The 17001-nt window shown below is 37.2% G+C and overlaps 2 protein-coding genes across 2 annotated transcripts; both read right to left on the bottom strand.

Annotated features, from left to right (window-relative positions):
- Positions 1 to 5604, bottom strand: LOC105047242 (thioredoxin-like protein CITRX, chloroplastic). Its single transcript, XM_073259190.1, has 3 exons — positions 5324 to 5604; positions 5102 to 5224; positions 1 to 328 (listed from the first exon to the last, which is right to left on the bottom strand). The coding sequence occupies exons 1-3, from the start codon at positions 5555 to 5557 to the stop codon at positions 218 to 220; spliced, it is 468 nt and encodes a 155-aa protein (XP_073115291.1). The 5' UTR covers positions 5558 to 5604; the 3' UTR covers positions 1 to 217.
- A 2879-nt stretch (positions 5605 to 8483) lies between these two features.
- On the bottom strand, positions 8484 to 15093 carry LOC105047243 (3-hydroxyisobutyryl-CoA hydrolase-like protein 5). Its single transcript, XM_010926076.4, has 15 exons — positions 14817 to 15093; positions 14581 to 14664; positions 14415 to 14483; positions 14239 to 14299; positions 13993 to 14066; positions 13836 to 13919; positions 13566 to 13650; positions 13156 to 13241; positions 12762 to 12883; positions 12612 to 12672; positions 9786 to 9884; positions 9310 to 9411; positions 9143 to 9184; positions 8881 to 8987; positions 8484 to 8805 (listed from the first exon to the last, which is right to left on the bottom strand). The coding sequence occupies exons 1-15, from the start codon at positions 14844 to 14846 to the stop codon at positions 8751 to 8753; spliced, it is 1161 nt and encodes a 386-aa protein (XP_010924378.2). The 5' UTR covers positions 14847 to 15093; the 3' UTR covers positions 8484 to 8750.
- Positions 15094 to 17001: the final 1908 nt, after the last annotated feature.

Below are 17001 nucleotides of genomic sequence, written 5' to 3'. Positions count from 1 at the left end.
GACCTTCAAGATGTCCTCACATTTCATTATCAATGATGTTTTAATCATCTCTGATGGGACAAGCCCCTCAGTTCGAATAGCATTCTTGTTTGGATCTGGGCTGATAAAATACAGTGTTGGTAGTCCGCGAACCTGTTATGGTTTAGATTTTAAAAAATAAAGGGCAGAAAATAGTGAGATGATGTTAAGATTCAAGTCTCTGCAATGTAAAATGTCATCAATTATTTTCGTAGTTCATTGTGGTGTACCTGCATATTTGTGCAAATTCATATTCATCATCAGTGTCCACCTTGACAAACAGTGCATTGCTCTCATACTCCACAGCAAGCTGCAAACTAGTTGCTGTCAATACCAGCCCATAAGAATTTATGACTATGGCATTATCTATAAAATTGTGTTCCTTGGATTAGAAGCAAAATTGCCAAAACTATGGCATTACCTATAAAATTGTGTTCCTTGGATTAGAAGCAAAATTGCCAAAACTATGCTTAATTTAGTGAAATGAGCTGATCCATGCTCCTTAAGTTCATAATGTTCATAAAATGGGTGCAATTGTTATGTTATACTTGCTAGCTTTCCAACAAAAGTGCTAAATGTAACACATAATGATGATGGCATGGTGATTTTATGGCAGGAAGTGTCAAGGAGTGTCATGAAATGTTCCAACCGTCCAAACATTAAAGACCCAAAAATTGGTTTGTCCAGGAATACTGATAGAGATGCGGTACCAACAGCAAGTTTTTCTCCAAAAAAGTTCCAGCAGCAAGCTGGTCCAGATACAATTAGTCTATTAGACTTTGTGCACGTAATGCAGAGAACTGGTATTTTGAAAAATATTAAAACCATTAGAGAAATCTTGCTGGCATGGTTTACAGAAGATGCGAATAGAACACCTATCAGCATGCAATAAGAATTGAATGACAGCTTCAGAAAGCTTGGTGAGGACAGAAACCATGATATCGTAACAGGAGAGAAGGTGCTGGTCATGAATGGGGCTCACCAGCAACAAAAAATGGTGGAGCCAAGATGAAAATGACAGATCCAAAATTGATATCCTACAGATGTAGAATGCTGAAATGTCACAGATAGGGAAACTCTCTTAAGTTTCATAAATGTGGTGTATTTTCTTAAAAGAAGTCTACCAATACAGGATATATTGCACGTTCATGAGCAAGCTAACACATTTACAAACCTGTTCGCTTGAAGAACATAGAAATTGGTAGAATATTTACTCATTCGAAAGAGTTGCGTGAAAAATGGCTTATCAAAAGTAGCATTATGCATCTCTGTTTTTTGTTGAATAAGCATTATGCATCTCATTATGGGCATAATTAGCATTCAGCAGTTGTTTTTTATTTTACCATCAAACCTTTCCTAAATCATAGAGAATTTGTTTCTAGGAACTGCAAAACTTACAACAGTAGCAGTGGGGGCCAAGTGAACGTGAAAATAGGAAAGAGGTGCTAAGGAAAAGGTAGAAAGCAACATACTGCATAATTGTCTTAGCAAACCAAATGGTGGTTAATTTAACGAACACGGTAGCGCTTGAAACAAGACAAGATAATAAAGTTATAAATTGAGTAAAACTAATGCTGGCAGATCAAAGATGAGGATAAGATGCATGAGCAGGAGCAAGAGTGAGATAAACTCACAGCATATGCAGAATCTTCAATAAGATACTAATTTAGGCGTGCCAATTGATAGGATTGGGCCTAGGCCAAAATAAGCTAAGGTTCTAAGTCAAGCCCGAGCCTGGCTGGAGGGTACCAGGCTTCAGCCCAATCTGACTTGGTATATTTTTGGCTGGACAGGGCTCAAAACAGGCCATATTCATTTTTCTGCCAAATCCTAGCTTGAGCCAGGCCGAAATTAACCAGACTTCCTAAAAATTGGCTGAATGGGCTTTTGGCCTAAAATTTGTTTAGCCTGATCCCTGTTTTTTTTTCAAGGTCAGGTCTTCAGGCCACTCAGACTGGCCCAACTCATTGACACCCTATACTGATTATAGGTTTGTGGATGATCAATAAATTTTCACTGTGATTTTTTACCCTATAAAGGATTCAGATTGGGTTACCCTGACAACCACAATCCTTGTCACTGAACAACAACTAAAACCTTTAGTCCATATGTTTCGAGCCTAATGATTGACCACTAGCAGGATTATAAAGAATAAAGAACCATGAAAGTTCTTGCTTCCTAATTGCTACAGCCATGGAGAGGAGGAGAAGGGAAAGCAATTGGACAAATCCTCTCAGCTGTAAGAATCGTGTTGCTCACACTCTCCACTTTGAGTAAAAGAACAAGAAGTAGCATATATTTAATGGCACAACATATTGTTGCCGGACTACAGTTTGCCTCTTCTCTTACAGCAGAATCGACATTGAATCATTCTCTGCAGAGTAAAGGTAGATCACCATAAGACAATCATTCCACGATTTTATACCACCCTGCAAGTGTTTTGGAAATCCATGGAGATTGCTTCAGAAGAGAGTTCCCCATCTATGAATTTCTTTTCCCCAATAATAAAAGATCCTTCTACAAATAGAAGTAGTTCATAAGATTGTTTTTACTTTTTTGGTGGGGAAAGGACCATCTTCTAATATTTACTTGGAGTGGAAGTTCCGCAGTCACTAAGAGTTTTTTCTAAACAAGCTAAGGTGTCTTCCTATACGAAGCATCATGGGAATCAGTCCTTTGAATTTTTTTTTTGTCAGTTAAAATATTAGCATCTTCCATATTCTGTTCTCAGTTCTTGGAGCCAAGGACTTCAACTACTATGACTTCATGGGAATCACTATTTTGCCACCGTCTAATCACACTATGGATGTTCAGCCATGTATTTTAAAAAAAAAGGAAATTTATCTCTCCAACTTTTAAGTAACATGCAGGAGTCATGATACATGAGTAGAAATATGTGAAGAGGTTGCGGAGGACAGTGAGTGGGAAATTTTTTCCCAAACTCGGAGACAAGCTTTGGCTAACCAGTCAACAAGGAGAAGTGGAACATAATTCTGCATATATCCTCAAAGATTCCTCAAAGTGACATATGGTAGAAAGCTTCATAGCATGCATCAGCACCTTTCAAACATAAGATGAAGGGAAAGAAGGATGAGACTGCAAATCATCTTAATGACTCTCTAGGCGAATGGCTTGATTAAATTATTGAACAATGAATTATTTTGAGAGAGAGCATGCAGTTCCCTATTTTCTATCAGCAGTGACTACATATGTTGCTACAGTCCTTGCATTTGTTTATCTCTAGTAAATCCTTTTCATGACTTAATATATATCTGATAAGTGAAACTTTTTTTTTTTTTTTGTTGGGGGGGGTGGTGTGGGATGGGGTGTTCCAAAAAACAGATAACTTAGGGAACTTAACATAGAGGAAAGAAGTTCATCAGATAATATTTCTAAAGGAGTTCCAAATGGATCCACCTACTTACCAATCAATGGAAGCTCTGGAATGCTAAGCCCACATAATGTACAAGTGTGCCGATAATTAGTATAAGGAATACTTTTAGAGTAGTTAATATGTTTTCATGAAAAAATCAAAATTTTGTAATGGCAATTGGAATAACATTTGCTCCTAGTTTTGTATGATTTATGTTCCGTGTTCTATGCATACAATTTATCCAATGGTGTAAATTATCTATAACCATTCAAACATATTAGACTTTTGAAATGTTATCAATTTACTAATGATGTAGCAATTTATGAACTAATATCAAACACAAATCAAATTTTCTTCAAATTATTTTCTATTCATAAGCTAAAAGAATCGAGGTTTTACATCCCAGTGGAATGGGGGGCATCCCTATTGTCCCGTTCCTTTCCTATGAGAAAACGGGATCAGAATGGGTTTAGGACTCCGAAAGCCACCCACGTGGGGAGAGAGGAAGAAAGAGGAAAGAAGGAAAAGAAGGGAAGATGAGGAAAGGGAAAAATGAAAGAAAAAGAAGAAAAATATAAAAAAAAGGAAGGAAGAAGAAAAAGAAAGAAAAAGTGAAGGAAAAAAGGAAGGTAGAAAAAAGAAAAGAAAGAAAGAAAAAAAGAAAAAAAAGGAAAGAAGGAGGAGAGATGAAGGATATCTACTAAAATGCATGGTCGAGACTACTGTCGGGACAGGGCGGGGCGGGACAATGAGCATCCTATTCCATGAAGAAATCATAACACCTTTGTCCCATGGGATTTAAAACCTTGAAAAGCATAAATCAAAAGTGTCATGGCTGGTTTTATGATATGAGACATGAGTTAAATCTGACTGGCTGTTAGATTTGATGGGAAGTGTTCATCCTAAGTAACTCATAGAATTTCAGAATGATTTTAGATTAATCATACTAGACATACCTAATAGTTATTTGTCTTCGGATTCCTTTTCCTCTACATTGTTTTATGATAAATGTCCTCACTCGAACAATACCTACTATGTGCATAAAACAATGTAATGAGCAAAAGTCTCTTGGAAATTGCTCCCCCACACCGTTTCAAAATTGCTACTGCTTACCAGCTCTTCTAGTTCGACCGAGATATTAGCTGAAGTCAGATGCTGAGATCTCATGCTTCTTCACAATTGCAAGGAACATCCCTCTTGTTCGGCAAAAATCTTCTTGCAATTAGAATAGAAACATCCAAATCCCCAGTAATAAACACATTCAAGCATGCTTATTCAGATAATGCATCCCTTAACCACAACCAAGGAACCAGAGCAGCTTCCAGTGATTCCAATCTTTCGTTTGAAATATAACATTCATCATGAAGTTTGACAAACATCTCAAATTTACCTTCAAAGCAACTGCTTCAATCCAACAATTTATACCAAAGTTCACATCCTTCCATTGTTCGCATTATTTTTCATAATCTATAAAAAGAAACTTTCTTTCATCTGGATGGAATTCTTACCATCCTTCATCTCATAAAACTGAAAAAGAAAAAGGTAGTCTGATTTAACTCTGTGCCTATAAAGGATCAATCTTTTTTCAAAGAGATACAAAAGAAAAGCGAAAGCACTCGTATATTACACAACCTATATTCCACCACACGACATCTTAAAAGAACCGAAAAGGAGGAAGAAGAAGGGGAGATTAAGGCGAGAAAGATGTACCATTTCGAGCTGCTGGGCCATTATAATACAAGGACCGCACCATGTAGCATAGAAATCCACAATAAGCGGGACGTTCCTCTCCCCATTCACCAAATCCTGCACCTCCTTCGCCGACACCTTCTTCTATTCTCCCCCAACCCAAAAACCCAGAGAAGAAAACAGTAAGAAAAAGAAGAAAGAATGGTAACAGAGAACGGAAAGGAGATGGGTATAGAGAGATACCACAAGATAATCTTCTCTGATGTACTTCGCGGCGGGGGATTTGGAAACCAACCTCCTAACGCTGCTGCTGCTGCTGCTGCTCTTCCAGCTCAGGGAAGTCCAAGAAGGGAGAGGTTTGGCGGTGGATAGGCCGAAGAATGGACTTCGAGGTATCGAGAGAAAGGAGCTCGGGAGGCCACGAAGGGACGAGAAGGCGAAGGAGGTGGAGATGGAGCTCTGGAGAGCCGCGGCCATCCCTTCGTTGGAAAGAACACACCGTAGGGGAACCGAAGCGAATAGATTGCCTTTGAAGCTTATCTTCCCGATTGCCGACTTCCGGTGTTGCTTCGCAGGAGTATTAGCCGAAACTAGAGTTGCCAACAAATGGGTCGGGCCTGGGAGCCGACTCGACTCGACTCGACCCGACTCGTGGAGGCCCGGTGGAGACCGTGTTTGGGCTAACTTGGATCTAGAGATCATTGATACCTTGTTAGCCACCTTTTCTAGCCGGTAAATGAGGATATAAATAGAAATGAAATGATTATTTCACTATTCTTAACCATGGAATCCAAACCAACTTAATGGAAGGTAATCTCTTTCATCCATGCAATATTCTGCTGATAAAAATAACTATGCAAAATAAAAGAAGAGTATGTAAAGATTATACTAGCTCAACTCAGCATCTTACTTGGGACCATCACTCCTATATTGGTATTGTAGGATGGCTCAACCGATCATATTATTAAATCACTTCTTTTAAGAACTTATTATTATTGAGCATTACAAATGAAATTGCAGATAAAGGATTTTTAGATGAAGTGAAAATTCTTTTAAGATCTGCACATATGTAAACTTGCAGAACCGGGGGAAAGATAATTATTATTTATATAATCACATGATTGTTATTTGTCACTTGCATTATCATCTATATAATTATATGATTATTTATTAATTATGCAGTTTTTTATCTAATTAGAAGGCTATAAACCTTTTCTGGAAGCATGTATGGATGCTGATGAGAAAGCAGCAGCTCTCAAATACATTCAAAACTTATAGAACCGTCGGAAAGATCAGGAAAGCTCTCTGGCTAAGTTCTGGTATTGACTTTTACAATGAATTTTCGTGTTTCTTATTACCATGACTCTGTAACTTGCTTTCTAAATCTTAATTCAGTACTTAAACGTCCAGTGCCATCGCAAATTTGAACAGGACATGTTTGGCCATCATTCCAACGTTTACTTGATGGTTTTAATTTAATCTTATTTAATTTTAGATTTCTTTTCAACCAGACATGTCTGCGAAGCACAAAATGCTGCTGCTGCATCCATGTTTGACACTTCGCAGGACTGATCATTCCAAGGAGTTTATTAGCGAACCTTTCGGACGCATGTAAAGTCATCTGTGCAGCACCATGGCAGTGCATGAAATAGTAGTCAATCTATATTTAACGTATCCTTTTTCTTTTTCTCTGTTTTTGGTTTGTATGGCAAATTTGTGGTGCTGTATTGTGTGATATCCTTGGATCATATTTGGCTCTTAATTTATTTTGTCATGGATGCTGGTAGTATTCTGTTGACTTTTGAAGGAATTGCAATATTTACCAAAAAAAAAAAAAGGAATTGCAAACTGTAATCATGTTCAAAATGGCTGAAATTTATAGTTATAATATATGTATCTGAGCACTTGGTATTGAGGAAGGTGATATATAAGAAATGATTTTTGTTTTAAAATTTATATCCATCCTGCAGGCTCCAGCAGCTGCGAAAAGTTGGTCGCTGACAGTGTTCATGTCACATTTTTACTGCACCGCTTGGTCTCCCAGTTACACGTAATCTACCATTTGTCTCGTCAGCATCACCCGGTCATCCAGAGGAACTAACTTGGCCTCTTTTCTTGAATTAAAGACTGCTACTCGAATTTTCTTCCCCCTCGTTTCATTTGGTTAGGACTGAAACTCCTACTTGCCTGGAAGAATTTTAACCATGCCATTACCAAAAAAAATAAGGAAAAGAAAAGAACTTTAACCATGCACGAAGTGCAATTTGTTATTGCCATTGTATTAATGCCATCATAGTTCAAAAGAAGGTGTCTTATTCTACCAAAAAACAGCACATGAAGTCCCAGGTTGGGAGTCTAGAAGTGCTGATTGGCAATGAGATTTGCTCTGGAAGTAGACAAAGAAAGGTATCAAGAATTGATGCCAGATACCTCTGCAGAGATGATGGTATGACCATAAAGTGTGGGGTATAACAATCACTGATCAGAAGTGGATACAAGCTGATCACAATCACCTTGTGTTCATTGGGCTTGAGCACAAATTATGAGAATTTCTGGAGGTTTTGCCAACTTGAGTGCTCGAGCTGGATGAATCAAATGAAGCGTGAGGGTGATACTGGTGCATCATTTCCATTGCCAATCAGTTGTATCATGTATACACTTGAACAAATTTCAATGTCACCTTTTAGTCTGCTATCTATGTTACCAAATATTAACTATAAAGCCATTCCATCCGCTTGCAAGATGTCATACATGGTCTGATGGGATGTGTTTGGTGGATAGCGTTCACGGTGAACAGCGATTGCATAGGTTTTTCTATGTGCAACTTGGAAGTTGGTCCTGTTTGTTGAATCTTTACAGACATAACATGTAAATATCCGCAGTCATAAAACTCGAAGAAAACTGCAAATGCAAAGCAAGGTCAAAGATACGTTATCTGTCATTAGTTTGCAAATATAGCTTTCATTGACTTGGCAAACATTAAACATGATCAGAATGCTCTTCCTTCTTTCCTTGATTGAGATCAGGTTTTTGCGTTCATTTCAGCTACTGACTTTTAACCTCTTATCATTATCGTACGTGCAAAATTTAAGAAGTACATCAATAGAAAATATGTCATGATCTTCCCAAACTATCATCTGTCAAGAATTCTCTTTAAGATTCTAAACTTCTTAAGAAGAAACATTCATATTTCTCAAGAATTATCAGAAGTTATTTGAGCAACACTCACAGATCAGTAATTTGTTATGTTACTCCGTCATTCTGGAACTTGTTAACCAATTCAGACGCAACATTCTATATTTTGTCCTTGCTTTATGAACTCTGAACTTGAGGACGTCTGCAGTTTTTCTAATCTGAAAACTCAGCCTAGGCGAATAATTTAACAATGCCAAACTTCCAACAATGCAACAAGAACACATCGTCTTCCATTATAACATGGCATTACTGTGTAATTGCATAAGCATGGTCACTGGCCGGCCTTTTCTGGAGGCCGGCATATCACCTTGATTAAATATTATATGTAATAATACAACACTAGTTGGAGATAAATAAAACTCAAGAACCAGCTCATATGCTGCAACACTTGTATTTTGTTGGGTCCGTCACTCGTGGTAATCAAAGAAAACAAAGCCGACAATAGGAAACTGGTTATTCTGGTTGCCTTTCAGGTTCAATTCTTTCCTTGCAGGTTTGGATACACCGAGTTTTCATACTTGCCATCCCATCTGTAAATTGATAAATCAGAAAAAGGAAGGAACTTGAAGTATGTGTGAAGTAGAGGTTGTCTCAAAGAGTATGACCTGCATGATTCCTCGGCTGGAATCTTGAGTTCCAATTCAGCACTAAATGGTTGAAAAACGAGGTCAACGTTATCACTGGTCACTTCTTCAAGGGTTGATGGGTTCCACTGCATAAAGTGCAAAAAAAGAAGAAAAATTGGGTGGTGTAGCATGCGTATTAGCACATTCATGCATGTGTGCACACACAGAAACAGAGATGTGCAAGTGCTGACAGACCACACACACACACACAAAAAGAGAGAGAGAGAGAGAGAGAGGGTACCTTGGGGGCATTGTCTTTATCAATGCTAAGAGCTCGGATGCCCTTGGAAAGGAAAAAAAGTTAAATTTTAGTGAAGATGTGTAAAATATTCTGCAGATAGAAAAAGGAACCGAAGTGCCACAGTATAAGCTGAAGGAGTTGCAGGAAAACTACAGCTCTCCCAATACCTCATATACATCACCAGAGATCACTGATCTTAGCAAATTCATGGTAAGTCTGAACTCTTTCTTCAGGCACTCAGCCAGTGTTTGCTTCCTTCCTTCTCGAATCTGCACAGAAAAGAAAAGGAGTAAAAAGATAATGGAATGACATGCTTTTTCTCCCTAAAAATATCTATGGAATGAAAAACCCAATTACACCAAAATAGAATAGATGATCTTCTGTGATATACTTTTTGTATATTCATTTATAACAAAGAAGCTCATGAGAAGAACCGACCATTAACATATTACATACAACAACTTCCAAGATTTAGTTGCATCTTTACATAAACATTACGCACATACCAAGTACCTGCCATGCGTACATGATTTAGTATATGTAGAGTTGCTTTCTCTTACTCAAACTGTATACTAAACATCCTTTCAACATCAATAGCTACGCATTTATAAGTAGCAACAAAGAAGGTATCGAAACTTGTTACCGATCTTAATGTTATCTTCAACCCTGTGGGAGATGATCTTTTTAGCCCTTTGAGCACTGCAGCTATCCATGCATTTCCTTCTATGCCTGCTTCCGATTCCTGCAAAAAAAAAAAAAAAAAACAAAATATGATTCATAAGGATCATATAACATGAGTCATAATTTCACACGTCATGTTAATGATCTCTGTGATGCAATTTAGTCCATATGGATCAGTAATGATATCATTCTTCTATAATTTCCATAACAATATGTTCCTGTTGGCATTTTGGCTTACAACTGTGCCTTAAAGAAGAACATTGGTTCCTATATCAAGCTTTTCCTTCCTCACTCATTTAGGCTCCTAAGTCACCTGAGCTCAAACTGTGAAATAAGGTTGTTGTTCATGCTTATAAACTGACCTAGGTTTCAGGACATGTTCCCCTCTTGCCTGAAGTTGCATTGGCAAGGAACTTGGCACATCATATTGACTGCTTATCATGCAACATGTTTGTTTTGATGGATCATATGTTGATCCATAAAGCCAATCCAAAGACTTAAGTGGCTGCTATGCTTTAGCAGGTTTCATTTCAGTAGTTTATATTGGTCTTCACATAAAAAAGATCATCTGGAAATAACCATAAAAGGTGATAACTAAAGAAGGAAGAGCCAGGCTTGCCAGAAGACCAATTTAAGGTGGCAGAGAACAGAGTAATATGAATATAAAGCTGGTCATGTTTGCAACTACTAAAGGTCTTCAACTGTTGAGGATGTAAATAAAATTCCTCAAATGTATGCTGAAGCCAGTGGAAAAGATATATTAAATCCTTGTTTGGTATAAGGAAATGCCAAGGGCAGTCTGCTTCATCACCTAGGTAAGAAACTTAGAATTTGAGATACAAAACATGAAATGAGTATTATTTAATTAAAAATTGTTGCCATTACATGCAGTTCAAGGGAGATTGCTTTTAAGAAACTATGTTGCTAACATTGACTTTAGTCCTTATGATCTGCAGTTTAACCATGCTGTAAATTCTTAGATGTAGTCAGGAAACTCCTATACGCTTATTGGTGCATATTATCTGACCTCATTATCATCTGAACACGTGGCAGCAGATATTATTTGAGTTAATGGTATTCTCAGATTACATCGGCCTACGACCGACCTGCATATTCAGTGCTATCTATTAAGTCGGTTTAATCCAGAACTACTAATAAGCGAGATGCTCATCTCAGTTTATGTCCGACCTGCGATATCTAACTTTGGCTATCATCCGACATGGTTATTAATACTAAAGGCAAGACACCTAGATTAGATAATTATCGATATCAGCTATTCCATATCGGTCTGTTACCGACGTACCACCAGAAGTACAGATTATTATCCGACAGCTTTCATCCAGCTCAGCAATAACTATCTTCCAATTGTATTCCAGCCGCTGCCCTACGATCTTTGCACAGCTCGTCATTCTGTTATAACAACTTAACCGCCTAACAGATCTCTAACGGTCTAATAAACTTTTCTTAAAGCCTAAGCGAGCTCTCTCCATATAAAAGGAGGCAGGATGCTCTCTGGGAGGTAAATCTGAACTTATAGAGATAAAACTCTGCTAAATTCTTCACTAAAGAAAATCAGAGTTCTCTCTACTTTTCTCCATTCAAACTCTCATTTCTTGCTTTCTACTTTTCCATTTCCACTATCTGTTCTCAAGATCCCGACTGACTTAAGCATCGGAAGGTCTTAGACCAGAGGACACCCCACGATTTTGGAACTTCTTTTGCAGTTTTTGCTAACGGTTTAGATCGGCTCAACCTCAACTCTCCAGCTCGGGTGGTCACTAACCTCGCCTTCGGAGCCTTGCAGCAACAATGCCTATACCTTTCATAACTTTGTAAGCAAGACCGCTCATGGAATTCTATTAGCTCACACTGCTTTTAAGTAAAAGTTAATTTAAGAAAGAAAATTAATGATGTCTGGAGAATGCCATTATTAGGGACACCACGTCACCTTAAGAGAGCTTTTCAGGAAGGATTGGGTGTTTTGTATGCAAAGGCCATAGTTTTTACCAATTGTGAGGCAAAAATGACAATTTTGGTGTGGAATACTACCTAGCTATGAAGAGAATAAATAGGTGGGAGTGAATGGAACTGGGGCTCCAACTATTGTACGGGAAAACCTTCATACAATATAATTTTGTTACAGTTACACATATCGGAACCTAGACTCCTATGTTGGACAGCCATGAGTAACGAGGTACTTGTGATGTTCAACCACAGATGAGTCCTAACTCCTATGCCATTATGTGCAGTAACAAGGTGCTTGTGATGTTTAGCCAAAGACAAGTCCCAACTCACATGTCATTATGTGCATAGCAAGGGATGGCAGATCATTTACTTCTACAAATTGAAGAAGCAACTAAATTTTGGAGTGACTTTCTTTTATTCTAATTGTTTTCCTTGATTTATCTAATCATACACTTCACTACCTATTTTTGTCAGAAATATCATAAATTCGAGTGAGATAGGGGGTTAGATCTAGAGGGTGATGCATCTAGAAATTTTTGGCTTAATTGGAGGGTGCAGAATAATTTAATTCTTAAGAACTAGAGAACAACTTCCAAGCAGATTAATTACAAAAACTTGCTGCAGATCAATCATAACAGAAGAGTCAAGGCCGGTGCACCCTCTGGTACCAGTTTGGTGGACCTTGCTGTAGTTTATAACAGAAGAATCAAGAGACAAGAACACTATGGAGGATCTGAGCCTTGTCCAAGATGTACTGCCAAGATAAGTAATGTGAAAATGGGTTAAAAAAGCTGATAATGGATGAGCATCTATAAAAACTTACAAATGATTTAATGATTTCCTCCACAGAGTCCCCACAGAAGCACTTATTGATTGTTGAAAGCCTACAATGTTGAACATTAGCATATATATGTTAGTTCATTTTTTCAAGAATCATATAAATTCTATTTTGCAAATAAGTAGGCCTTGTTACTTGTTCAAAACACTTTCTTCATCAGGTTGGACAGCTGCAGAGAATTCTTCAATTACTGATCTGACTTTATTCTCGTCACCGGAATCTAAGCTTAGTAAACGTTTCTCGAGCTCTTGCAGTTTCTGCCAAGCACATGCAAATGTCATGTTATAAAAGAGCTAGAATTATTGTTCATGACTGAAAAATTATGACTGATGTGAACACAATAATTCTGAACAAAGAGTACAAATGACACTAATTGCAGGTACAAACAGACATGACAAGGGCATGGATTTGGCATATATATTCACACAAGCATATTCAGATTATGACCTTGTATGAGCCAATTGAACCATTTGGCTTTCTCTAAATGAGTTCCGCAAAGAAGCAAATGATCATCAAAAGTTGTTCTTACCTCAGATGGGACAAAATGGGTTGCAAGACCAGTGGCAACCATTTCCTTTCCATTTAGCCTTGCACCAGTCAAAGCCAAGTATTCCCCTGTAAATTTACCCAAGAAGAAAGTACATGGAACCGATTGTGTTACAATAGATATATAAATTCATAGATTTAATATTTATATATTGGTGTTCATCACTATTGGTGCACCCAGAGGAAAACAGTAATAATTATCACTAAATACATTTGTATCTTTTGTTGCTAGTATTTTTGCTTCAATACCACTTTAGGGTTGAAATCACAATACAAAACTTCTTGCAAAGTGGTAGATACTCTCAAAATCACAGTCCCCACTCCCATCAAAACTGACATAGGAGGGGGACAAGAACTTTTGTGTCACTTATATTCAATTAGTTGCAATCTTACCCAAATATCCAGGAAGCCGTGAAAGAATGTAAGAGAAGCTGCAGTCAGTATGAAGTCCAATACTTGCTTCGGGCACAGCAAAGACCTATGTATCAGAAGATTTTAACAGTGAAGTTTATAACGCTCTGAAACTTATCTATAACATACTTTGCCTTTAAAGACAAAGGGAAGTGCCAGAATAAGGATACACTAAATTCAGGTTACAAATTCAAGAATGTCTATATGTTTTACACGAAGCAATATGCAATGTGGGTAAGTCAAGATACGCACGGTTTTCTCTGTGACAACAGAAAATTTCAGAGGGACGACCATAGCTCCGCCTCCACCCATGACAATTCCATGAACAAGGGCTACCTGGGAACAAATGAAAGAACAAATTAGCAAAAGCGATTCAAAATTAGAAACAGTGACAGAGTTAAGAATCTACCATGGTTTTCTTATATGTATGTATGTGATAACAAAGCCAGTACATTCTGTACACAACTTCAAGACAGGAATCATCTGCCAAAAGAAAAACACCACTCATCAGTAATTCCTCCACTACAAAACCATGAAACACGGAACCAGATAAACATTGAAAACGGTCAAAGCATAAATTGTGTCCAAAAAAAGCAAAAGTTCCAAAAAGACTAAAATTCTGAGGAGTGTTCTTTTTATTTTGTTGTATCTGAACCTGATCTCCCCTCATAGAACATTCTTAGATCCCCACCGGCACAAAAAGCTCGCCCGGCACCCTAAAGAAGATTCATTTACAAAACAATATCAGACCCAGATCAAACAAAACCAAATCAATGCAATCAAGCAAAAGATCAATTGAAAGAGAAGAAAAATCTTCGGAACGATAGCAACCTTGAATATAACTAACTTTGCATCATCATCCTTTTCCCATTTTTCTAGGAACTGAGACAGTAGATAAACCTGCAATCATTTGCATTTCTCAATCCAGAGTAAATATAAACGCAATCGTCTCCGGGACTGGAATACAAGTGGTGTATATATATATATATAGGCCTACCACTTTCGACGAGATGACATTTAATTGGCGAGGCCGGTTTAAGGTGATCAACCTCGCATGCTTTATCTCTTCTCCAAGAACAACCTGTCGGACAACAGCCTAAACCATTCAGCTGCCTCTATGAGATCCATGACTCACGAACTCGAATACGTTCTAATTCTAGTAAGGTGGAATCTATTATCCTATATGCCCAAAGAATCATCATATAGACTCAGAAATGAAACAGAATCGAGTACCTCTCCTGGGTTCACAGGCTCCTGAGCCATTTGAGCACCAAACAGATGAGAGAAGAATCAGGAGCGATGTGGAAGAAACCCAGCTAGTAAAGTTGCCTGCCTGCTCGTGTTGTGAAGAGACTGAGAGGAGATATGGAAGAAGGAAGGGAAGGTGGGTTGGGTGTTAGAAGAGAGAAGGGAGCGAGGTTGGTGGGCTTTGGTAGGTGCTGGTTAGATATTGGGAACGGATGACCTGTAGATCTCCTCCATCCGACCACCGTTCGGTTCTCCAACATCGTGCCTACCTACCCCGAAGCTACTTTTGTGGAGGATTCAACTGGAACTCGATTTATGGAGGTATGTGCAGCACATAGAAGATGACTTTTGCTTACATAAATTCTTATTGTGCAATGCTGATGCCATAATATCTCCATCCACGAATACCTCGCTCGTGTGGTGCACATGGAAGTCAAGCATGGTGGCCCATGGGGTACAGACGCAAATTTTTGACGGCTAGAAAAAGGTGTGAAGTTTACCGGCGTGGAATTCCCATGGATTTAGCGTAAATGTTAGACAAAGATATGGTTAATAGTGAATTATGATTATAATAAACATTTAATATAATTAAAATTAATATTTTCTATCTTTTCATGAAAAATTCTCCGGTCATAATGTTCAGGATTTTCGCTAAATGCCGGCTGTCAAAAGTTTATGTTCCTTTGGGCGGAGGAAAAGAAAAACACGGGAAAAAAAAAAAAAAAAAAGAAGCATAGATCAGCTATTTGCCGAATCCAAAATTTCATAATTTTTTTGGTAAAATTTTATAATTAATTTATCAAAATCAAATATGATACCACGATAGTAAATTTTAAAAGGTTGAAGTAACCCAACGATAATCAATGAGACCCAGATCCTAATTGGCGTCACTATTCTTGATCCAAGGACTAAGTTTAGGATCAAACTCATCAAGTGGCATCTCTATAATGTAATAGCGGTGGGACAACAATAGCTTAATGAAGGCTAACATGCAGTGACATCTACAAGAAATGATACAGATAAATATTTTAAAATTATTTATACATAATTTATTAATCTCAATAATATATTAATAGAATTAAAATCAGATCGGATATCAATATATTTATATTCATATTTATTTTTTTAAAAAATATTTATATTCATATTTATTTTATTGATAAATATAAATACCAATAGTATGAATATAATGATAGATATTATTTAAATTATTAAACGTTATGATTATAGAACCAAAAATATTACTAAATAGATAATAAATCAAATTAATAACATATTTATATAATTATATATTTTTTAAAAATTAATAAAAATTATATAGAATTATATGTAGATTTGAATATTCAGATAATTATCTATTCATATTTATATTTATTTTTTTTAACGAATATGAATATTAATTAAATTTTTAAATTTTTATTAATATCCAAATTAATTTGAATACACTAAAGACCGAGGGCCAAAACGATCGTAGTTCCAAACAGATCATAAAGCTCCTCAATTAACTCTCATTCTAAAATGCCAGAAAACCAAGAAGCATCTTAAAAAAAAGTAGAGCCGGTCGCTATCACGGTCTGATAGCATGATATTGATAGTCACCTAACATGAGCTGCCGAGCAAGGCCATTACCCAATTAAACACATGATTCCATGGGGCAGATGTTGACTACGTAAAACAAATGAACTTCGTCTTGCTAGCGAAAATAAAATATAAATCTAGAATTGAAGTGTTGCTGGTGGGGTTTTAGATGCATTGGAGAGGGATACCATCGCAGCCTGCAATACCCCATAAATACATTTCAAAAATATCATGATTGAAGAAAGAATACCATTAGAGTAATTAAATGTATTTTGCTGCAGAGTCTAACAAAATCTTTATATATTCTAAAAACAATGATTACTGTAGCAACTATTTGACAACTACCTCATCAGCTACTCAGCATTTAGAGGTGTATGATTCTAAAATAAATCTTCTTCCTTTGAATCATTATTATTTGCAAATAAAATCTGGTAATTCATAAGTAATATTTCAATTAAAAAAAGAAATAAATCGCCTCTCTAAGGTCAGCAGCAGGACGTAAGGTTGCAGGACCAAATGCGCATACCCAACTCTCAGCAAAACCGTCATTAGCCTGTTTTATCTTTCCAGGGCTGCTAGGTGCGCGCAAGGT

This window comes from Elaeis guineensis, chromosome 6, assembly GCF_000442705.2.
Source record: "Elaeis guineensis isolate ETL-2024a chromosome 6, EG11, whole genome shotgun sequence".
Taxonomy (NCBI): Eukaryota; Viridiplantae; Streptophyta; class Magnoliopsida; order Arecales; family Arecaceae; genus Elaeis; species Elaeis guineensis.
Note: the sequence above shows the minus strand (reverse complement) of the source record. Positions and strands in the feature narration are given on the sequence as shown.